The sequence below is a fragment of the Microplitis mediator genome, chromosome 5, assembly GCF_029852145.1.
Source record: "Microplitis mediator isolate UGA2020A chromosome 5, iyMicMedi2.1, whole genome shotgun sequence".
Taxonomy (NCBI): domain Eukaryota; kingdom Metazoa; phylum Arthropoda; class Insecta; order Hymenoptera; family Braconidae; genus Microplitis; species Microplitis mediator.
The window spans coordinates 3,078,624-3,102,425 of NC_079973.1; the positions used below are offsets into that span (position 1 = coordinate 3,078,624).

Consider the following 23,802-nt stretch of genomic DNA (forward strand, 5'->3'; position numbering starts at 1 on the left):
GTTACCTTCAGCTAATAATTAAGTCTAACGTACATAACAATACTAAAGCATCAATTATACTCTAGTGTACAGTATTACGTTATACGCTATTGCATTTATGATTCTCAATTTTTCAAACATGTAATAAATATAAAACAAATATTTTTGTTCTTCTACAGACAAATAATTATCTTGTGTGTTAAACAGTAAGTCAGTTTTATTCATTTTAAGTCAATAATTTTTACTGATATTCTTATGCAATTTAATAGCTTTAAGTGATACGTATTATAAGTGCAACAGATTAATCTTAGTAAGGTAAGAGACCCAGTACCTGATCAAGGACTAGTACCTGCTCACTCCATGTATTTGTATAGATATATTTAGTAAAATATAGATATACAAATACACGGAGTGAGCAGGTACTGGGTCTTTTACCTTACAAATACTTAATAATATTAAGTTATTTAAAAAAAAAATTTTATAAAAAATTGATATATAATTATTATTTGTTAAAAGTTTCATGTGTTAAGTAAAAGTATTTATTTAAACTATTTAATAAAAAATAATTTATTAAAACTATTTACATTAGAATTTTTGAATCTACCGCTTTTTTTCCTTAGCCTACCGTTTTATTTAGGTGGCGCTACCGCTTTTCAAGAGACAGGGTCTGGCAACACTGCATACAGTCGTCATACTGCCATTAAGATGGACGCCTTTTTACTAAATGTGAAATCATTAACTGAGAAGTTTGTAAGTTATAAATCAATTATTAAATTTATTAATTTTATATTAATTAGGCAAATATAATAAGTAATAATTAATTTTTCTACAGATCAAAAGCGATTGCATGTGCAGTCTAAATTATTTTCGCTATGAAGAAGGTGCAAAACTTTGCTTATGTGAGAATGAATACCGGAAATTGAAGAACTACGTGGATTACTTCAAATTTTTGGAACTCCGGGAGAAAACCTTTAATTTCGGTTATGAAACACAACCATCAGATGATATGTATAAAAGATCGACATCCGACTTTCACGAAAGGCGAAGGGGATTCGCGATGTTAATGATTCTCGAAATTGAAGATAAACTTGAATCCTTAAATCTCAAAAAAATCATAACTAATCCAACGTACACAGAGATTCATGATAAAGTCAAGGCATTAAAAAGTGAATATCCAATAGCATTTATGTATTCAACACAAGTACGTAAAATCAACAATAAAACTGAAATCCACAATATTAAGGATTATCAAATGCAGCGTAATATAACGGAGCGCACTCTGATCACCCTAAATGCGTACGAAGAATAGCAGAGTCAGATCAGTTAAATATCTAAAAAAAATCTTATTATTTTTTTTTTTCAATGATACACAAATATGAGTAATAAGTTGTGAAATAAAGTAATAGAACACTTTGTAATTATTAATAAAACATGCGGGGTAATGTGTTATATGTAATTACTTAACATATCGTTTGTTTACTATCTTTGATTGTTAACTTCATCGTAATTACAATTAAACTATAAAAAATCAATAGCATTGTTTATACTTTCTAAGTTTAATAAGACATTAATATTATTATTATTATTTTTTTTTTAATTTATAATTTAAAAAAAATTGTTTATTTTTTTTTCATTTTTATTAAAATTACTGGTTAATAATAATAATGATAATCATTTTGCTTCATTATTTTTTGGGGATACGATTTTTCCTAATGTGTATTAGAATATGAATTAAGTTTAAAAAATAAATAAAAAATGTTGGAAAATCCAAAAGTGCAAACCTCAATCGTTCATTTTATTTTTAATCACACTTTTATTTTATAATATTAATTTATTCATGTTATTGTGATTTTTTATTTAACTTATGAAATATCGAAGTAAAAAAATTCTTTTTTTATCTCGTTTTTTGGAAAATTTTTTTTTTTTCTCTTTACCTTACATTCACTGAATAACTAATGCAAAAATGAAAGAAAATCCGACAAAAATTAATTTTTTCATTTTGATAACGATTACTCAATTAAAGGAACAAAAATTGTTTTGCAAAGCTTTGAGCAATCGGACCGGACAAACGGTTTAATGGATCAATCTGAAAATTTCCAGGGTTTTTGGGGGTACATTAAGCTGTAAAATCACCTGGCAACATTGACCTTTCCATCATTATTTGCAAAGTAGCGATGAGTTGACTAAAAAACCAGAAAATGGCCATTTTTTGGAGGTTTTTCAAATTAATGTTTAGGATAAAAAAAATTTTTTTTTTTTTTAAAATCGAAAATGAAGCTTGTAGGGTATTTATTCAAGTTTCCTAAACTGTCCTTCAAATTACTGTGCGACCATTAGTTGCTGAGATATCGATAATCAAAGACAAAAGGATCCTTTCTCATTTGAAGGCTGATATCTCAGCAGCAAACTGTCGTATAGAGAAACTAAAAAAAGCAAATTGTAGCTGATTAAATTTCCTAAACGAGCCATGAATTGGTTTTTTCGAAAAAAATTTTCCCGGCCCCGTAGACCTAAAAAACAAAACTAAAAAATTTGGATAAATTTTGTCTCGACCTTTTTTTTATGATTTCGCAAAAACCGTGGCTCAAAAAATTATTTTGCTGGAAGATCTTCAAACTAGAGATTTCAAGCTTCAATTTGCTTTTTTTTTTTCGATACGATCATTTTTTACGAAAATACAGCCTTCCAACAATCACTAAAAAATTTATAAAATTGTCTTGTTCCTTTAATTTTTTGGATAAGTGTACAAGATTACTAGAATTCTAGTAACCTTGCGAATATACTGTACCGGTTATGCTCATTTTTTCAGAAATTTTTGGAATTGATAAGTTGCTCCAAACGCGATCTCGAATAACTCAATCGGTTCATCGGTTCAAAAGTTACAGAACATTTACACTGTAAAAAATTCGCGGAGTGAATGCGGAGTGAATGAATTTTTAATTCTTCACTCCCCTCGGAGTGAAATTCACTCCGCAGGGGAGTTTTCGCGGAGTAGATAATTTTTTATTAATTTAATCCCTCCGGAGTGAAATTCACTCCGGAGCGGAGTTTTGAAAATGTTATTAATAAAATATAACTCCACTCAATAAAATCGAAGTAAAAATTCGCGTATTACATTATTGATCAGCCGATATGCACACACATATTTAGGCACACACGCGCACTCGCACACACACACGCGCACAATCGAACACACATTTGTACACACACGCGCACATTTTCACACACGCACACATGCACACATTTGCACACACTCGCACGTACACACATTGCTTAGAATTTTAATATAAATAAATATAAATTTATTTAAGTATTAAAACTCCGGACCGGAGTGAATTGGGAGTGAAATAAAATCCGCGTCACTCCGAGATCACTCCGCTAAAAAAAACTCCCAATTCACTCCGCATGCGGAGTGATTTTTTTCAAAACTCCGGAACTCCGAGTGGCGGAGTGAATGTGGAGTGAATTCGGATTTAATTTCACTCCGAATACACTCCGGATTTTTTACAGTGTACATAGGGGAGGGTGGGGCAAAATGGGCCCCTTGGGGCAAAGTAGGCCCCCCTAAAATTTAGAAAGCCTCAAAAATTTTGGGGCAAAGATTTTTCAATTTTAATGGACACAGCTTATCAATGTTAAATAACAAACAAGGGCCTATAAAGTAGTGTAACGAGTAAAAATAAGTAAAGATAATCCCATTTCTAGCTTACGGGGCACACTTTGCCCCACCCTCCCCTAATTTGTTGGATAAGTGTATTTTGGCGCGAAGAAAAGATATGTCGCAATATATATTTTATATAAGTAACATATAGTTTTATATATGTGACATATATAACACATATACATATTTCCTGTTTTAAGTTTGGCGGGTTGAATCAAAGTTGATCCATTTGATGATCCGTCAGGCCCAACAATTGCACTGCTCTCAGTCTGCATTATAGCCCGCTTGAGCTCTGTGTTGGAGAGAGACACCTGAGTATTCACCATTCACTATACACACACAGTTATACAGACGGTAATCCGATTAGACACTCAAATATAATGAGCGACATGACAAGTAAATAATCAAAATAATGAAAATATTATAATAATGAGTCAGTAAAGTTGAATTAGTAAAGTTGAATATATGTACAGTGGAACTAAATGGATCGTGAAGATCAATCATCAGGGTATTTGGGCGGTAATTATTATTTATTTATATTTTTTTTATTTTTAATCATTATTGGAAATTTTTACCATGTCAGTATAGGAATTTTTCCCATGTTACCGGAGTAATTTCTTCTATATTGACATGGGAATTTTCCCCATGTTGACAAGGAAAAAATTCCTTTGTTAACATAGTAAATATTCCCATCCCGACTAGAAATTACTGTAGGAATGCCCACTGTATGTATCTGGCCCCAATTGGGTCCCAATGGGGAATTCCCAAGAGGGAAATCCCCATGAGGGCCCAATCAGAACCCAATCGGGAAATCCCAAACAAAGATAAAATAATTTATGGTCGATATTTTTCAATTGGGGCCTGAGCGGGACCTAAGTGGGACAACCCAACGTGGAAATAAACAAATTATTGTAATTTTTCCCTATTGGGTTCTGTGTGGGGCCCAAGTGTAACAAAGCAAAATTTACCATGTGACATTGTTACAATTCACATGTTGACATGGTAAAATTTACACTGTGTAATAAGTAATATTAAATTTTCAGCCGATGACAAGTTCGAGTTTATCAGGCGCCTGAAACATCCTCTTTCTGAGGCGGATAAAGAGCTGATAAATTTTTTTTTTCTTCTTTCTAAGAATTTTGTTTATCCCAAGGATTATGTGCCACCGGCAACGGTGCGACACAATAAGGAATTGAGTCAGCTCCAGAAGCGGCTGGAGCTGACTCAGAAAACTTGGATAATGAAGGTATTTAATTTAGTATATATAATTATTAATTTATATTACACGGAAAAAGATTTTTTCCACATTATCTATGTGATAGAATTAGTTAATGTTATTTAATTTGGTATCATTAGAAAGGTCTTGACTTGAATTTGTGCCTTTTCATATAGTTTAAACTCTTTTTAATTGCCAAGTATTGAGATAAATAAATTTATCAATCATTCGAATTACATTTAAATTACGCGAGAAAAAAGACGATTGTATTTATTTTCTTTAAATAAATTAATACTTTAATTATTCTGTCACTAAATATGACTGAATGTCACTGAATATATAGCTATATTATTTATATCGCGTTACTTATTACAAAATGACAGATTTTTACACTCCCTTTTGGTTTTAGGAAGCTTCTCAAAGCCAAAAAAATGTGCATAGAAAAAAAAAGAATTCATTGACATAAAAAATCTTTACTCTTCAAAAAAATCTTTTTTTTTTCAATAAATAATTGATGTAATTTTGTTTTTTGACAGGATCTTGAACAAAATAGTCCAGCGATGATTGAAACGATCAAAACCGAAGAAAGAAATGATGAAGCCAAAAAAGATCATGTAAGCATTAAATAAATTTTTTTTTTTAATTATTCATGTTTTTATATTAACAACAAAAATAGTAACATATGTTACTATTTTTGTTGTTGATATCAAGAACAAATTTTCTGTATAAAGTCGTGTCAAGTACACGTTTAAAATTTTTTACAAAAAAAAAGTCAAATCGAAAAAATACCAAGTATACCTAATATGATTCAAAGTCATGATAAACATTTCCTTTCATTTTATGGAAATGTTTACTATGACTTTGAATCATATTAGGTACTTGGTATTTTTTCGATTTGACTTTTTTTTTGTAAAAAATTTTAAACGTGTACTTGGCGCGACTTTATACAGAGAATACGATTTTGGTAGGATTGTATTTATACGACGAAATTTATATATTTTTTAAAATTATTATATAGGTTGAAGAAATCTTAGTGAAGTCAGATATACCTTCGAGCATTGAGTGGACTCCTCCCAAAGGCAAAGAGAAGAATGCAAAATATAGAGTACTTCAGGCGATTGCAGTAGGGGAAATTTTCATAAGTTTTGCTAGTAAATTATTTAAGAGAAAAAGAAAATAATTTTTTTTTTTTTTTTTTTATTATTATAATTGTTTAAAAAATAAAAAAAAATTTCATAACAATGTAATATTAGAATAAATAGAAAATAAAATAAAATAAAATAAAAAAATATATAAATTGAATCAAGTTACAAATTTTAGCTGCAATCATAAGTTTGGTGGTTGCCGCTAATGCCATCCTGCCTTTGGTGATACTTTCTTCAACCGCCTTTTTAAAGTTTCCAGAGCTTGTGAACGTGATTCCAAGGTAATTAAAGTTTTTGACCTTCTCTATAGAGAAGATTTAAATCTTGCAATTTTTTCGGCGCGGACGAAATTCCAGTGATCGGTAATTTCTATTTTACCGATCACTGGACCTTCATACCGCGCGCCTCGCGCACAGAGTACCCCGATAACCAGTTGAGCTCAATATTTAAAAAAAATAAAAAAATTGATCTGCCACGAATGTGTAACATCCAGGGAGTCCGCATGGTAAGTGGCAAGCTGGCTACCAGAGGGCCAACAGGGAAAATGGCTGTGAACGTCCCTTGTGTAGCTGGTAAGTTATTTATTTAAAATATACAATCATTACTTATTTTTTATCCCATACTAATTGAATAAATACTCATTACCCAGTAATAATTATAATTATCATTTTATTTACCCCATAAAAAGTCATATTAATATATCAATAAGAGGTTAAAGTACTTGAAAAATATGAGCACGTTATAACTGTATCTCTATTGATAATGTCCCGTGATGACGATGTAATAATTTTTTTGTAAATTCAAATTAGTGAGAGGATCAACCGGCATCGGCTTGAGTTATGGCCCTCCAAGGTACGAGGAAGTGTCTTCCTTCGTCAAAGATGACTACAAAAATTGTAAGGCCATGTCGTTCAGTCCAGATGGTAAATATTTTGCCTGGATTTCTGGAGCAACTGTTAAAATCGCATCGTCCAGTACTTGGGCTGTTGTTGGTGTAATCGAAAAGCCTAAAGTATGTGCGATTCAATTTTCAACTCTTGGTACATATTTGATGACATGGGAGCCATTTATTGGTGAGTTTTTATTATTTACTCCATAAAATTAATATTAATTGGGCTAGCGGGAAATAAGGACTAGATTTTTATTGAATATTTTAATTCGTCAAATATTTTTGACTTCTTCAGGGCTCAAATTATATGAATATTCATGACTTAGATGACTAATACTACAGTATTATTGCTGTGTGTTGATCTGGATGATGAAGTTAAGAATAGTGTACTTAAGTTATTGCAATTTAATTGTTTTTAATTGCAATAAATATTTATTAATGTTATTTTATACTGGAGACGTTATTGTACGTAACTATCTATCGTTTTCTTTTGTGGAATAGTCATATAATTTGAGCCCTGGAGATGTCAAAAATATTTGACCAAACGTTGGCAATAAATTGAAATATTTAACAAGAATCTGCATGGTGGCCACATTTCTGGAAAACCTGTAAATTTCAGGGAATTATAAATATACTGCAAAAGTCAGGGAAATGTCAGGGAATTTCGGCACGAAGCTGGAAAAATTTTCACTTTCTTTCTTTTGACTGAAAAAATCCGACAAATTTAGTTTTCTGTCAAAACTGTTAAAAAAGTGACGTGGCGCGAATGCGGTTGTAAAACCATCTTGAAAAAAAATTAGTAAAAATTGATTCCAATAGCGAAAAAATGAAGCAGTTAGAATTATCAAGGCTGTTAGAAAAAAAAGTCTTAGTAGAAGCCAATTGCCAGGATCTTCAAGCTCTTAACATCCATATTGACAAGTTAAAAAACTAAAAACATTATATGTATACATAAGTAATGAACTAATAAGTTTCACTATATTTATTATTTGCGTACTTCATTAATACTTTATTAATATTCTATGAAATATTCTTATTTATGAAATTTATTCTAGTGAAAATGAAAAATTTATTTATATTTTATTATAGAGTAAGTTATATAAAAACATGGATTTCAAATCAAAATTAAAAAATTATTCATTTAATAAATAAAAAAAAAAAAAACAATGAACATTGACAAATAATGAAAAAAGCTTCATTTAACGACAATGATTAATTATTGATTAAACTGATTTATACCATTTTATCTTAAATTAAATAAATATTTCCAATGATTTAATATTACTACACATAGTCAGAATTTCAATCTCAAAAATCTGTGGCCACCATGATCTGGTCCTTCTTTCCCACTAACTTAAGTATTATTAAAGGCTGATTGACAAAAACATAATCAAGTATAAAATTAGCATTTTACATCAATTTTATTATTTATTTTTCATCAGTGTCACAAACTAATCCTCAAGGTAGCCCTCAACTTCATATATGGAAGTCAGAAAACGGTGAACTTGTCAAAAGTTTCACCCAAAAACGTCAAATTGACTGGTGAGTATTTATTTATTATTTTATAAATTTTCTACTGAGACCTAGACTTTAAAACAAAAAAATTTTGTATATTTCAGGGAACCTCAGTGGTCTGATGATGAAAAAATATGCGCAATATTAATAAATACTGATATACTTATCTACGAAAACGCTGATTTTGAGAAGGAAGTTCATCGTATAAATGTAACAAAAGCTGGAAGATTTAAAATAGCTCCTGGAAATGCTCCTTACCACATCGTTATTTATATGCCGGGCAAAACAGGACAGCCATCATTCGCACGACTATTTGAATACCCAAAACTTGACACCGCACAATCGTTAGCAACCAAGAGTTTTTTTCAATCGGACAGAGTTGACTTTTACTGGAACGCCAAGGGTACAAGTGTCCTGATAATGACGAGTATGGACATAGACAAGACTGGAGCTTCCTATTATGGCAAACAGGCCTTGCATTACCTCAGTACGAAAGGCGACACGGCGATAGTAACACTGGGCGAAGAGGGTCCGATCCACGCGTTAGAATGGTCACCGAAAAGCAACGAATTCGCAGTCATTTATGGTTTTATGCCGTCCAAAGGAACTTTGTTCAATTTAAAGTGTGACCCAGTGTTTGAATTCGGCAAGAAACATCGGAATAGTATTTATTACAACCCACAAGGTAACATTTTATTACTCGGTGGGTTTGGTAATTTACGAGGAGGTATCGAGTTGTGGGACATGACCCAGAGAAAACTTATTGCTGAAGCTGATGCTGCGGACACAACTTTGCTCCAGTGGTCACCTGACGGTCAGCATTTTATGACTGCAACTACAGCACCAAGACTGAGGATGGCCAATGGGTTCAAAATTTGGCATTACACTGGTACTCTCCTGTTCGAAAGACCCTGGAATAAACAAGAAGAACTGTGGGAAGTACTGTGGCAACGTTTTCCATTGGAGGCATTCCCTGAACAGGCAATCAGTTACAAAGCTGTCGAGGGCATTGCACCGAGTGCACCTCAAGCTTCGAAACAAGTTTACAGACCTCCTTCAGCACGTGGTCGGACGATTAATTTCAAACTGCATGATGACGATGACAATGATGCGGCGAAAAAAAATACGGGTAACGCTCCATCGAAAGCTGCACTAAAGGCCAGGAAAAAACGTGAAGCTAAAAAAGCTAAAAAAGAACTGGAAGCAACTGCTGCCCAAAAGACTAATTCTAACGGACAAGAAAATAATCTACTTCCTATCCCTACTCCGCGATCTAAGCCTACAATACCTGATCCCGATCTTACTGATGATCCGGAGAAAAATAAAAAAATTAGAGTTATTAAAAGTGTAAGACTATTTATCGATTATTTACACTGTTGTTTATTTTAATGATAAATTTATCGATTGTTTTTTTTTTTTTGTTATAGAAACTGAAGAATATTATTAAATTAAAAGAGCAACAAGCTGCCGGTAAGCAGTTAGAAAAAAATCAAATTGAAAAAATAAACAAAGAAGATGATCTACAGTTGGAACTCGCTGAACTCACGTTATGATCTGAAGTTGTCATTACTCTCATCAAAAATTGTATAAAAAACAAATTAAAAACTGTAATACTCTGACTTACGAAAAATAAAATCCGTCAGCGTTTACAAAAAAAAAAAATTACAAATTTGTAATGATTGTATGATTTGTATGAATGTTAATTGAGACTGCTTATCGTAAATGAATTACAAAAATAAATTCTTCTAACATTTGCGTGTACAAAAATGTAAAATTAAAAACAAAACTGCATAATAAATATTTGGGAAAAGGTGCTAGATTTATTTTAAACTATCGTAAAATAATTTTTTTATTTCAGTAATTTACATACTCCATTAAATACTTGTTTGTTTTTTTTTTAAACAACTTTCTGATTATTATAATTCAAAATTTTAAATTTATACAAAATAACAAATTTAAAAAATGTAAAATATAATGCACTTATTAATTTAAAAATTTAAAAAATCTGCATTTTTTTGAATTTTATTTTATTAATTATTTACTCTATTTATTTATAATTTAAAATTTCTCTGATGTCTGCTACATTACAACTCACAAATAAATTATTTTTAGTGTAATATAAAATCATGTCCACGTCCAGGTGATGAGTGTAAATGTAGCAGACATACGAAAATTTTTAAATTACATATAGAAATTCATGATACTGAAAAGTTTATTATAAATTTCCTAGATGACAATAATAAATTTGATTTATAGTAGGGGTGCGATTAATTTGAATTATTGGTAACTTTTCAAATTTTCGAGTTATTGGATTCGAATAAGAAAATTCTGATCAGTTTTCAATCATTTATTTTTTTTTTTTATAGCGAAATTAGTTTTTTAACGAAAACGAAAGTAGATCCCGTAGATTCGGGTCTGAGTTCTATTACGATACTGAAAGCCGACGTCTAATAACTTTTGAATTTTTTCTATAAACAATAAAAAAAAAAATATTTGAAAAAATTGCACCTGTAATTTTTAAAATTTTCTACATGTGCATATTTTTAGTTTTTTTTTTTAATTGACGTTTAAAAAAAATTCAAAAATTACTAATTGTCTGCTAACTTTCATCAATAAAAAATACTGAAGTTAGCCGACATCCACTATTTTTTGGATTTTTTTTCAAACAATAAATTATTCAAAAAAAATATTCAAAAAAATTGCACCTATAATTTAATATATTTTCTACATGTGCATATTTTTATTTTTATTTTTTTAAAAATTAAGTCGTTAAAAATAAAATCCAAAAATTTTGAATTGTCTGTTAACTTCAGGATCATCATTAAAAATTATGATACTGAAGGTAGCCGACGCCTAATAATTTTCAGATTTTTTTTTTAAACAATAAATAAAAAAAAAAAAAAATTTTTGCAAAAATTACACCTGTAGTTTTTTAAATTTTCTACATGTGCATATTTTTAGTTTTTTTTTTTTTAATTGACGTTGAAAAAAAATTCAAAAATTACTAATTGTCTGCTAACTATCATCATTAAAAATTAATCAATCAATTGATGACGTAAAAAAAAAAACGTACTGATTTTAAATTTTCAAAAGCCCATTTAAAAATTTTTTTTTTTAATTTTATTGTATTATTTTAGTTTCAAAAATTGTCAGCTTTCCGCCAACTGTCATCTCAGGTGGACGTCAGGTGAAAAACAAAATTCAAATTTTGTTTATCAATTGTCTACATATTAAGATATATAACAGTAACAATAATAATTAAAAAGCGTAATAAAGAATGAAAGAATAGAGAGAAAGGGTAGAGTAGTAAGTTGGTGGTGGTGCTGGTGATGCGAAGGCAGCGCCAATGATAGTCATGTTTACAAGTTACCCGTGAGTTTTTAACGTCACGTCAAAAAAGTGCAACGCGAGTTCTACGAGCATTTACTATGTAAAGGTGCGTTTTATAATTAAATATAATAGTAATATAATTAAGTGTAACATTGTGTAATAGTTATTAGCACATAAAAACAATTATCCAACGAGCAATAATATATATCTGTAATATTTAAGCTCCGAATATTATTTGCAGTGCTAATCGTTAAGAAAGTCGCCATTTTGTATGAGCAGGCCCGGTTGTACAAACGGCCCGACTTTAAAAAAAAATAATAATTAAGTATACACCGAAAGTATCGATACTTGACAAGACAACGTATCAGTACAATAATCACCCGGTGTATTTTATCACAATACCACAGTATAAATAATTATTATTTATTGTCTGATTCTGTATGTCTTTAAATACGTCGGTAGACTACGCCACCAAGTTTTTTTTGTCATTCTGTTCTGCTACTGCTAGTGCTGCAAGTATGTGAACATTTTTGCATGCTCACGTATTCTCACTGCTTGCAAAAAAAAAAAAACGAATGAAAAAAAAAAAAAAAGTCATATGTATATTTAATTACGGTGTGGATTTAAGTGTTGATTTATTTTTAGTGTTTACTATTCTGTTGCATGAATCCGTGATTGTGATTGACAGTAAATACCCAGATCGTTATCTTAACGTATTAATATTTAATATTTATTTAAATGGTAGGACTGACTACGACGACCAAGACCAAGACGTGACATGGCATTGTCTTTTTTATCGTAACACCCAAGAGGGAAGTCAATCATCTAATCTAATTTGGCTGTTGGCGTAACCGAATCCTGGCACTTTTACATACTTTACTTTACTTATTCCAACGCTTTCTCATTGTAACAAGTCTACATATATATATGTATATATGTACATACAGACACACACATATTTATATATACGTACGATTATTATTATTTTATCTATTTAACGGCTAAATTGTATGATATATTTTACGGGTACAATTTACACGATATATTTTCAGAGATTTAGTCATTCAGTTTTTGGAAATTTTAAATTCTCTGGTGATTTTTTATATTTATTTTACATGACTTTAGCAGACAATTAACAATTTTCGGATTTTTCTTTTAAAAATCCATTTTTAAAAAATTTTAAAAAATACAGGTGCAATTTTTATGATACTGAAGTTAGCCGACGTCTAATAATTTTCTAATTTTTTTTTTAAACCATAAATTGGAAAAAAAAATATTTGAAAAAATTGCACTCAGTTTTTTAAATTTTCTACCTGTGCATTTTTTTAATTTTTATTTTTTTGTAATTCATTTGAAAAAAAAATCCGAAAATTTTTAATTGTCTTCTGGATCATGAAATTTTTAAATAATTTATCGTTTTTTAAAAAATTCGAAAATTATTAGTCAGCTAATTTCAGTATCATATTTTTTTGAATAATCCAATTATTATTTATGGCTTGTGGTTATTAAATATTTAGTACAATAAATCTGTTATTTAATTACTGCGACTAATATTTTGCGTTATGTTGCAGATAATGTAGAGATAGGTTACTGAAACAAGGCCTCTAGGATATTAAATAAAGGAAAATATATAATATAAAAATATTTAAAAAAATCTATACTTAATTAAATGTCAGTGGATGAGCTGAATGGTTGCTGTTGATGGTGTAGGATTGTTGGGACGAAAAATAAAAATACGAGCTGGAGTAACAGACCGGGATAATAAAAAATGACAATTGCTACGAGAGGTCAGGGGGTTGGCATAGATCCGCCAGAGAGCCAGCAAACTACACAGGTGGTCCAAGTGGCACAGGTTGAACAAGAGGATGCGCTAAATCGTAGAATGAGAAATACTGAAATGGAACTGGAAGATGCGACACGGAGATTTACTAGAGAGGTTTGCTTATATTTTTAAAATATATTAAAATTAAGTAGAAAAAAAATCATCCTGGTTAACAGACAATTAACAATTTTTGGATTTTTTTTCTACAAGTCAATTACCCAAAAAAAAAAAAAACTAAAAATATGCACATGTAGAAAATTTGAAAAACTATAAGTGCAATTTTTTAAATCTAAGACGTCGGTTAATTTTCGTATAAAAAAATTAAATTGCTGATTAATAAAATAATTTTTTTAGATGACTTTATTTAAATCACAACAGCCATTAGAGAATTCAAATTCGGAGCTTAACTTGACTGAAAATGTTGTACAAACAGAGTCAACTACTAATGAGACTGCGACATCAACAGATGAAAATAATCAACTCAGAGTTGAGCCGGATTTTCCACACGCCAAGCTGGCGATGTTGGATGAAAAAATAACAAGCTCACGTTGGGTTGTTCCTGTTTTGCCGGACCAAGAGCTCGAGTGTTTGTTGGAAGCCAGTATAGATTTGTGTAAAAAAGGTTTGTTTGATCATTTACCATAAGCCACTTGGTAAAAATGAATTTCGATTGTCATAAATTATATTTTTCAGGGCTCGATGTACACAGTGAGGCATGCCAGCGCTTTTTTCGCGAGGGCTGTACGATTTCCTTCACTAAAATTCTTACCGATGACGCCGTCAATAGTTGGAAGCCTCACATCCATAATTGCATTAACGCAAACTGCGAAAGATTGATTGAACTGTGTGTTCTAAAGCTGGATCAAGATTGGTTTCCACTTCTTGACTTACTTGCTATGGTGTTTAATCCGAACAATAAATTTCACACATTCAATGCAGCTAGAATTTCCGAATCCGTACCACCTGGCTCTAGTAATATTCCGGACGAGGAACTTTACGCCCGACCACCACCCGATCCAAGAAATCCTCGTGGTTGGCTCGTCGATCTTATCAATAGGTAATTGATTAAAAAATTATTCCTTACAATAATTATTAGTATTACTAATTAATGAACATGTAAATAGTAATTATTATTTATTGTTTATAGATTTGGTAACTTGGGTGGTTTCGATATTTTACTATCAAGATTTCAAAGCGGGCGTAATCTCACTATTCCTGTAATTTACGCATTACTGCGGCCATTTGGTCTCTGTTATGAACTGCTGACTGTTCATACGATAATTAAATATCTGATGCCCATAACTGTAAGTCAACAAATATATTTTTTTGATACCTGCATTGGAACTTAAAATTTCAGTGTCTACGCCAGTCGCAGCAAACAAATTTCAGTCCAATGCCGCGAATTAATATCAGCAAACGCGTAAATTGTGAACTCAGCGGACAGAAACAAACTTTAGTCCCGAGGGAAAGCTTTCGCAATTTAAACTGATACTTGTCATTTAGTATTTAGTTTCTGTTTAATTATAAATTGCAAACGACAATTTACACTTACGCTAATAGTTGGTGTGAAATTAACTTGGGTCTGACTGGCTGCTGATACTAAACTTTGTTCCCATGTTGATAATCATGAAAAATTTAGTGTGTAACTCAGGATGAAAGACGATTTCCACCTGCGGGTGGTCAGCCAACTTCACCCCGATCTGAAATCATTTTGTTTCATCCCTTGTCACACAATATACTAGTAGGACAAGAGCACCAGTAGCCAGCCGGTCATATACTTTTACATTGGCTCAAAATATATATAGATAGAATTTAATATGAAGTGGCTGGCTACTGGTGTTCTTACCCTATATATATAATTATAAAATATATTAATTAATGTTTGTTTTAATATTAAATTAGGATATAGTGCCTGTAATATTGGACGAACTTACGGATGAAGAGCTAAAAAAAGAAGCGAAAAATGAATCTAAAAATGACGCTATTTCGGCCATTATAAAAGCCATGAAAAATTTAGTATCACGTGTACCGCACCAAGAAGTTATGATAAGAAATTTAGAAGTATTAAGACTGAAAATGATTTTAAGACTTTTGCAAATTTCATCATTTAACGGTAAAATGAATGCACTCAATGAAGTTAATAAAGTTATAACAAGTGTTAGTTATTATCCGCATCGTAATCCAACGCTCGAGGACGAGGAGTGGTTAACCGCAGAGCGTATGGCCAAGTGGATAAAGGACAATGACGTGTTGGAAATAGTACTACGCGATTCATTGCACCAGCCTCAGTACGTCGAGAAGCTGGAAAAAATTTTGCGTTTCATTATCAAGGAACGTACATTGACACTTGAAGACCTTGACGCCGTGTGGGCTGCCCAGGCAGGGAAGCACGAAGCGATTGTTAAAAATATTCATGATCTACTTGCTAAGCTGGCGTGGGACTTCAGTCCCGAACAGCTGGACCACCTCTTCGAGTGTTTCCAAACAAGCTGGAAGACGGCGAATAAAAAACAACGCGAGAAGCTACTGGAGCTGATACGCCGATTGGCCGAAGATGACAAAGACGGCGTAATGGCACACAAAGTATTGACTTTATTTTGGAATCTAGCCCACTCAGACGAAGTACCAACAGAGATAATGGACCAGGCATTGAATGCTCATGTTAAAATATTAGATTACTCGTGTTCCCAAGACCGCGATGCGCAAAAAACCGTATGGCTCGACAAGTGCGTCGAAGAATTAAAGAGCGGCGACAAATGGGCGCTACCGGCATTGAAACAAATACGAGAAATTTGTACTCTGTACGAACCAAATCCAAATATGGGAAGCAATCAACGCAGTCATCACGTTTATTATCGCCAAGAAGTTATTGATCGTCTGCAAAATCAACACAGTGTTGTCATACTTGTGACAAATAGTCTAACAAATTATATGGATAAAGTCCGACAACTTGTCAAAGACAATCCTGATATCGACGCTATGACATTTATGCCCGACGGACGGTATAATCACATCATTCAAGTACAGGAGAGACTTAATTTTTTACGTTTCCTACTTAAAGACGGGCAGTTGTGGCTCTGCGCTGAGCAGGCGAAACAAATTTGGCAGTGTCTGGCCGAACAAGCCGTTTTCGTCTCCGACAGGGAAGCCTGCTTCAAATGGTTCTCAAAGTTGATGGGAGAAGAACCAGATCTTGACCCAGCGATAAACAAAGATTTTTTTGAAAACAATATTCTCCAGCTTGATCCAACTTTACTGACCGAAAGCGGTATCAAGTGCTACGAACGTTTCTTCAAAGCCGTCAATTCTAAAGAAGGAAGATTGAAGACCAAGCGCCGCACGTATTTGATGGACGACGTTGATTTAATCGGCAGCGATTACCTGTGGCGAGTTGTCACAAATAGTCCGGAAGAAATAGCGTGTCGAGGTATTGAACTTCTCAAGGAAGTGAACACAAATTTAGGACCAAAGTTACAGTCAACTGTACTGAGTTTCCATGAAACTTTTATTGCTGAATGTATGGACAGACTAAAAGCTCACTACGACACTGTGTCCATTCTAACGGGAGATTGCGCTGATGATAAAAATAAAACTAAGGATGAAAAAGAATACAACAAAATAACAATGGAGGCATTGAAAATGTGTCGTGTTATGAGAGTACTTCAAGAATATATTAATGAATGTGATACAGCATTTCCAGTTGAACGTAAAATATTGCCACTGCATCGTGCTGCTCGTGGTAAACATTTGTCATTGATAATACGTTTTATAAGTCCTGGTAGGAATATCGATGACATTGATGTTTACACACACAGCAATGATACTTTGGCATCATTGAGACGTCAAATATTGCGGCGAATAAAAGCAAACGGTACAAATGTCAAATTAGATTTGTATATCAACGGGGAATCGTTGGATCAAGCTGACGATCGTAAGCTACTGTCACAGATACCTCTGAGAGATAAAATGTTGCTGTCGGCAAAGCTGAGCCAGATGCACAGCAACATTCCCAGCTCGCCGGACAGCAGCTCCGACAGCTCGACAAGTTCTCCGCATCATCCTTACGACGGTCCTAATCTTGAAGCGGAAAACAGTTTGCCGGGTGTTGTCATGTCTCAGCGCCCGCACTACGTCACATTTTTCTTTCAACTCGCCGACCTGGGCTGTACTCTCAAGCACTCTCAGCTTCGTGACGCAGCTCGGAATCTTCTGCAACTGGTCCCGCCAGACACACTGACAGTAGCGCGGCTGCAGTGGCTCTTCGGACATTATAAGGAAGAAGAGGGAACTGTCAACCAGCACTGCAACGAACAAAACACCAGTGTCGATACTCTGTTCTTTGCAGCGAGTCCTAATCAAGTTCTGTACAATCTCGAGGTACTGTACACGTTATTGATGCCGGCATTAGATCCCACCTCCGAAAAGGCCTTTGAATTTCAGTATAATTTTATAAAAAGTGGAGAAGCTGGGGTCATACTGGACATGCTGACGAAAAATAAATTTCTACCTAACGCTGATGAGACAACAAAACGCTCGGCGTATTTAACTGTTTTAAAATTATGTAAATTATTACTGACTGTCGTGGGTAATGTTGTGGCATTTGTGTTAGACGACATGCAGCAATCAGACAATCATGATACTCATTACCACAATAATCGTGGTTTTATTGTAATTCTTAAACAGGCATTGCAGAATGTACCCAATCAAAATACCGAGTACATGTTGCGCAGTGTCGCTACCAAGTTGACCCAACATCTGGTCAATCAGATGCCACCAGGTGGTACTGAGTCTGACCGTTGCTGTCAAATGTTCATGCAGGCGGTAAATTTTGAATTACCAGACATGGCGACTATTCGTGCCATAATAAAAATAGCCTGGGCAGCGTCAACTGGTAATTTAAATAACGTTGATGCATCAACAGAAGTACTTCATACGATGCACGAAGCTAATCAAAGAGAGCCACGTCCAATAGAAGCCACTGACATTTTAGTGTGTAAAGAAGCACTTGAAGTACTGACAATAGCTCTAGTTCTAAATCCAACTGCCTTGACAAATCTAACACGTGACAAAATGTGGCACACATTTTTAACGGACCTCGTGCTGGTGAGCACGTCCAGGATCGTGAGAATGGCCGCTGCTGAACAATTTTTACTTATCTCCACATACTGCAGCAACCATCAGTCATTTCAACTGAACTTGATGATTTTATTCAGCGTTCTTAATTCCACGGTAACGGAAAACGCACGTCAGAGTCAAGAATACTTTCAACTTTTGTGCAGACTACTTAATTACGCGCACATCTCCTCCTGTCCATTGCCCTCTGCCGAGGCTCTGCTCAACATCGAGATCGCCTGGTTGAAAAAAGTGCGCGATAATGTTATCGAGACTGGCGAGACTCAAGTCGAGGACGCGCTTCTCGAGGGTCACCTGAGTTTCACAAAAGAACTTTTAGCTTTTTTACCGAGCTCCAAAAAATACGAGCTTGGCTCTGACGAAAAACGCGGGGGTACGTTGATAAAGGAGCTGGTTAATGATTTTATTTTTCCTGCCTCGCGTTTGATGCTGCAGTTACGCAGCACCGGAGAATTGTCATCACCCCAAGCGAGTCCTGTGTGCACGACCCCGCAGTCAACCAGCGCGGCGTTTGATCTTCTCGTTGGTCTGTGTGTAGGTTGTGTCCCTAATATGAAACTTCTAGTCACAATGCTAACAGATATGTTTTATTCCGAGCGAGACGAGCCACTTGAGGAGTGGGATTACTTACCACCGGTTGGCCCACGACCACTGAAGGGTTTCGTCGGTTTAAAAAACGCCGGAGCCACTTGTTACATGAATTCTGTTTTGCAGCAGCTGTATATGGTCGAGAGTATAAGGGTCGGACTGCTGACAGCCGAAGGAGCCGCCACTGATTTGAATGAAGACTTCTCGGGTGAGGAACGTGTCGATGGTGAACAGACCATCGAGGCGAGTGACAATGACACTAATGAAGAAAAGTGCGGTGTCGATGAGTCGCGCAAGGAATACAACATCGGTATTTTGAAACAGGTACAAGCGATATTCGGACACTTGGCGTACAGCAAGCTGCAGTACTACATACCTCGTGGTTTGTGGAAACATTTCAAGTTACAAGGCGAGCCGGTTAACTTACGAGAACAGCAGGATGCCGTTGAATTTTTTATGAGCTTAGTCGAGAGTCTGGACGAAGCTCTGAAGGCACTTGGCCACGAACAAATAATGGGAAAAATTCTCGGTGGGTCTTACAGCGATCAGAAAATATGCAAGGGTTGTCCTCACAGGTATTCGAAAGAGGAACCTTTCAGTGTCATTAGTGTAGATATTCGCAACCACAGCAATCTGCTCGATTCTTTAGAGCAGTATGTCAAGGGTGAACTTTTGGAAGGAGCGGATGCTTATCACTGCGACAAGTGTAACAAAAAAGTCGTCACTGTAAAACGTCTGTGTGTTAAAAAACTTCCGCCTGTGTTGGCTATTCAACTTAAACGTTTTGAATACGATTTTGAACGAGTCTGTGCAATTAAATTTAACGATTACTTTGAATTCCCGCGGGATTTAGACATGGAGCCTTACACTGTTAGCGGGCTCGCTAAACTCGAAGGGGAAGTTATTGACTGTGATTACGAGGAAGTAAACAAAGGGACTTGTACAAAGTATCAGCTTACTGGTATTGTTGTTCACAGTGGTCAAGCCAGCGGTGGTCACTATTATTCTTATATTTTACACAGACAAAATGACGGTACTGCCAAGTGGTATAAATTTGATGATGGAGATGTAATTGAATGTAAAATGGAAGAGGAAGAGGAAATGAAAACCCAGTGCTTTGGTGGTGACTATATGGGTGAAGTGTTTGATCAAATGTTAAAACGTATGAACTTCCGTCGTCAGAAAAGGTGGTGGAATGCGTACATGCTTTTCTACACGAGATTAGACGTTGAAGAAAATTCTCTTATGAAAAGTTTTAATGAACTGTCATTATATACGAAATTGGGAGTAATGAAAATGCCACCGGCAATAGAACACAGTGTCCGTAAACAAAATATTAAATTTATGCATAATAGAAATCAATTTAGTGCTGAATATTTTCAATTTATCAGAAAATTGGTATCGTGTAATGCACCGCATACATTAAGCCGACAGAATCTCAATGACAAAATGCCCGCGGAAGCTGAAGAACTGTCAATGCTGTCAGTGCAATTGGCCTCAAGATTTTTATTCTACACCGGTTTCCATACAAAGAAAACGTTACGAGGTACTGCTACTGACTGGTACGACATACTGAGTCATCATTTACGTTGCAGCAAAACAGTAAGGTCTTGGTTTGCTCACAACGTTCTCTTCAATCATCCTCACAGATTCTGTGAATATTTATTGAGCTGTCAAACCACCGAAGTACGAACAGCATTTATGAAAATATTAGTATTTCTCGCGCACTATTCTCTGCATGACGGACCATGTGTACCACCGAGTCTCAACGCGCCTTCAATTCTCCTTGACCCAACAGCAACACTGAGCGATCATTTATTGCACGCGGTACTGTCTCTTCTTCATCGCGAAATATCTGATCACGGGCGACATTTGCCCCATTATTTCTCTCTGTTTCACTCGTACGCAAACCTCGGGTTGGAAGAAAAAGCTCAACTACTGAAACTCAACGTGCCAGTGACGTTTATGTTGGTCGCGATTGACGAAGGTCCAGGACCGACAATAAAATATCAGTATCCCGAGTTGACAAAACTTCATCAGGTAGTCAGCATGTTGATACGTTGCTGTGACATATCATCAAGATGTCAGTCAAGTATGGCGCCATCAGGTGTTCCAGTTCTACCAAATCCTTACGGTGACCCGACGTGCCAACCCGACTACCTGATGCCTATCCAACCTCAAGCTGTTGATATTCTTTTCATACGTACGAGTTACATGAAAAAATTAATTGAAGACGCGAATGTCACTGAAGATACACTAAAATTACTCCAGTATTGCTGTTGGGAAAACCCACATCTGTCACGGACTGTCCTCAGTGAACTACTCTGGCAAATTGGATTCGCGTATACCCACGAACTGAGACATCACATGGATCTTTTACTGTCGATGTTACTAATGGAAGATTCGTGGCAAACCCATCGTATACATAACGCACTCAAGGGTGTACCGGACGAGAGAGAGGGATTGTTTGAGACAATAATAAAGAGTAAGAACCATTACCAAAAACGTGCGTACCAGTGTATCAAATGTATGGTACAATTATTCAGCAAATGTCGACCTGCTCATCAGTTGCTGTACCACAGTCCTGAATTGAAGAGAAAGTGGAACCATGCTATCGACTGGCTTCAAGATGAATTAGAAAAGCGACCTTACACTTCCGCCCCACCGTACACTCATGCGTACAACAATTGGTCACCGCCAACGCAATCAAATGAATCAACAAATGGATACTTTTTGGAACGCAGTAACAGTGCTAAGAAAACGTTAGAGCGTGCCTATGAACTTTGTCCAGAAGAAGAACCTGAAGTTGAAGAAGTCAATGAGGAATATTATAAGCGCGGCAGTAATTCACAATGGGGGCCTGGATCTGAACGGTAAGTAAATTAATTAGTCCGTCCGTCGCGCCGCCAGGATTTAAATTTTGATTTTTAAAAATTAAAATCACAAACTTATGCGACTAGACAATTGTCATTTTCTTTAAAATTTTTTTACTAAAATAAAAATCGAGTTGGAAATTATCGCTCGAGTTTACTCGCGTCAGCAGAAAATCTTCGCGTTTCTCAAGTTTTCCACCAAAAAAAATTATTTTTTTATTATTTAAAAAAAATTCCTTCGATACTAAAAAGAACAGTAGTAACTCATAAAATTTCCGGAGACGGAAATTTATTTTCTTTTTAAATAATCGTAATAAAAATTTTGGCGCTGCGCTCATAGTCGACGGACGAGATGTTAATTAATAAATTGATAGTTACATTAATTGATTATTAAATATAAAAATTAATTTTTTTTTGAAGGTATGCTGGTCAACCGGATGTAACAGTAACTCAACAAATGCAAGAAGAAAGTGAACAACAGCAGCAGCAGCAACAACAACAGCAACAGCAACAACAACAACCACAAGAAAAACAACCAACACCATCTCCTGTTCATATACCTCACGTGAGTCAAGTACCGAACTCTCAAAACCCAGAGTCACCGCAAAACAATAGTCAGGATCCATAATGAACGTTGGTGTCAAACAATCGGACTGCACGCGAACACGATAACGTTTTATTAAATAATGAATTTTTCGCGGAAGCCGGTTGATTTAAGTTTGAATTTGAACTCAATCGACACTACAATTGTACAGCTGGAGAAAAGAAAATTTTTTTTTATTTTTATTTGTTACTGGACGCGCATATTATATTTTTAACGTTATATCACGTCAACTGCGTCGTCACCGGTCACTTGTAGTTTTTAACTTAAAAAAAAAAATTAAATAAATAAAAAAAAAAATAAAAAATTATGAAAAGCAAAAAAAAATGAACTAATTAATAATTTAATAAAAATAATGATAAGAAAGAAGCTGGAGGAAAAAGTGAATAAAATATTACTTAGATGTGACCGGAAAACGATCGAGTTGTACAAATGTATAGCGAAAAATAGTGATTTATGGTGGGATCCAGTCTCTTATCAATTAGGAAATCGTAAGCGATGGCAATTTTACCGTAATTATTATTCTATGTAAATTTGAACATAATGTTTATTAATAATACTAATAAATAACAAAAAAAATGAAACGAGTTAATTATAATTAATAATTATTGCATCATGAGACAAAACCAGGACATACAGTACATACTCTTTGTACGGTATTATTTTAAAAATAATAAATAATAAATTGAATTTAAAATTTTTCATTATTTCAGTTTCTCATCTTACTGATGTAGTAAAGCTGAGCCATTTGATAGACAAAAAATATAATAATAATTATTATGAGTAATAAGTGAGAAAATAATTTTAAAAATAATAACAATTTTGTACTTAAGCGAACATCATTTATCAGTGACGAATAAAAAATATAAAGAAACAACTAGACGTCAATGACGTTTATGTAATTCTAGAAATTGTAGTGATTAATTCTGGCTCTGAAAATTAAATTTTGCATCCCGTTAATTATTATTATTATTTTTATTTTTATTTTTTTTATAACGGAAGTGAATATAACAAAGTCGTGCCTTTCCTTTTGCACCCGCACCATCGAAA

The 23,802-nt window shown here is 34.0% G+C and overlaps 3 protein-coding genes and 1 long non-coding RNA gene across 10 annotated transcripts; all 4 read left to right on the forward strand.

Moving 5' to 3' along the window:
• Nucleotides 1-31: 31 nt before the first annotated feature.
• On the forward strand, nt 32-1,680 carry LOC130667648 (uncharacterized). 2 transcript variants are annotated; one of them, XM_057469391.1, is made up of 3 exons: nt 32-185; nt 600-729; nt 812-1,680. In XM_057469391.1, exons 2-3 carry the CDS (start codon nt 685-687, stop codon nt 1,286-1,288), a joined length of 522 nt encoding a protein of 173 aa, XP_057325374.1. In that variant the 5' UTR covers nt 32-185; nt 600-684; the 3' UTR covers nt 1,289-1,680. The 2 variants fall into 2 exon arrangements, with proteins under 2 accessions (XP_057325374.1, XP_057325375.1); XM_057469392.1 differs by having other exon boundaries at nt 52-185; nt 617-729.
• Nucleotides 1,681-4,742: 3,062 nt separating this feature from the next.
• On the forward strand, nt 4,743-6,001 carry LOC130668977 (uncharacterized). Its single transcript, XR_008990091.1, has 3 exons — nt 4,743-4,886; nt 5,393-5,470; nt 5,875-6,001. It is a non-coding gene; the product is annotated as an uncharacterized LOC130668977 (long non-coding RNA).
• Nucleotides 6,002-6,431: 430 nt separating this feature from the next.
• LOC130668209 (eukaryotic translation initiation factor 2A) lies at nt 6,432-10,215 on the forward strand. The gene is made up of 5 exons (XM_057470376.1): nt 6,432-6,573; nt 6,811-7,074; nt 8,333-8,432; nt 8,510-9,752; nt 9,833-10,215. The coding sequence occupies exons 1-5, from the start codon at nt 6,480-6,482 to the stop codon at nt 9,956-9,958; spliced, it is 1,827 nt and encodes a 608-aa protein (XP_057326359.1). The 5' UTR covers nt 6,432-6,479; the 3' UTR covers nt 9,959-10,215.
• A 1,448-nt stretch (nt 10,216-11,663) lies between these two features.
• On the forward strand, nt 11,664-23,336 carry LOC130668955 (probable ubiquitin carboxyl-terminal hydrolase FAF-X). 6 transcript variants are annotated; one of them, XM_057471535.1, is made up of 9 exons: nt 11,664-11,841; nt 11,977-12,251; nt 12,481-12,704; nt 13,307-13,671; nt 13,912-14,179; nt 14,251-14,614; nt 14,705-14,861; nt 15,460-22,151; nt 22,572-23,336. In XM_057471535.1, exons 4-9 carry the CDS (start codon nt 13,504-13,506, stop codon nt 22,777-22,779), a joined length of 7,857 nt encoding a protein of 2,618 aa, XP_057327518.1. In that variant the 5' UTR covers nt 11,664-11,841; nt 11,977-12,251; nt 12,481-12,704; nt 13,307-13,503; the 3' UTR covers nt 22,780-23,336. The 6 variants fall into 6 exon arrangements, with proteins under 6 accessions (XP_057327518.1, XP_057327517.1, XP_057327519.1 ...); XM_057471534.1 differs by lacking the exon at nt 12,481-12,704; XM_057471536.1 differs by lacking the exon at nt 12,481-12,704 and having other exon boundaries at nt 11,977-12,193.
• Nucleotides 23,337-23,802: the final 466 nt, after the last annotated feature.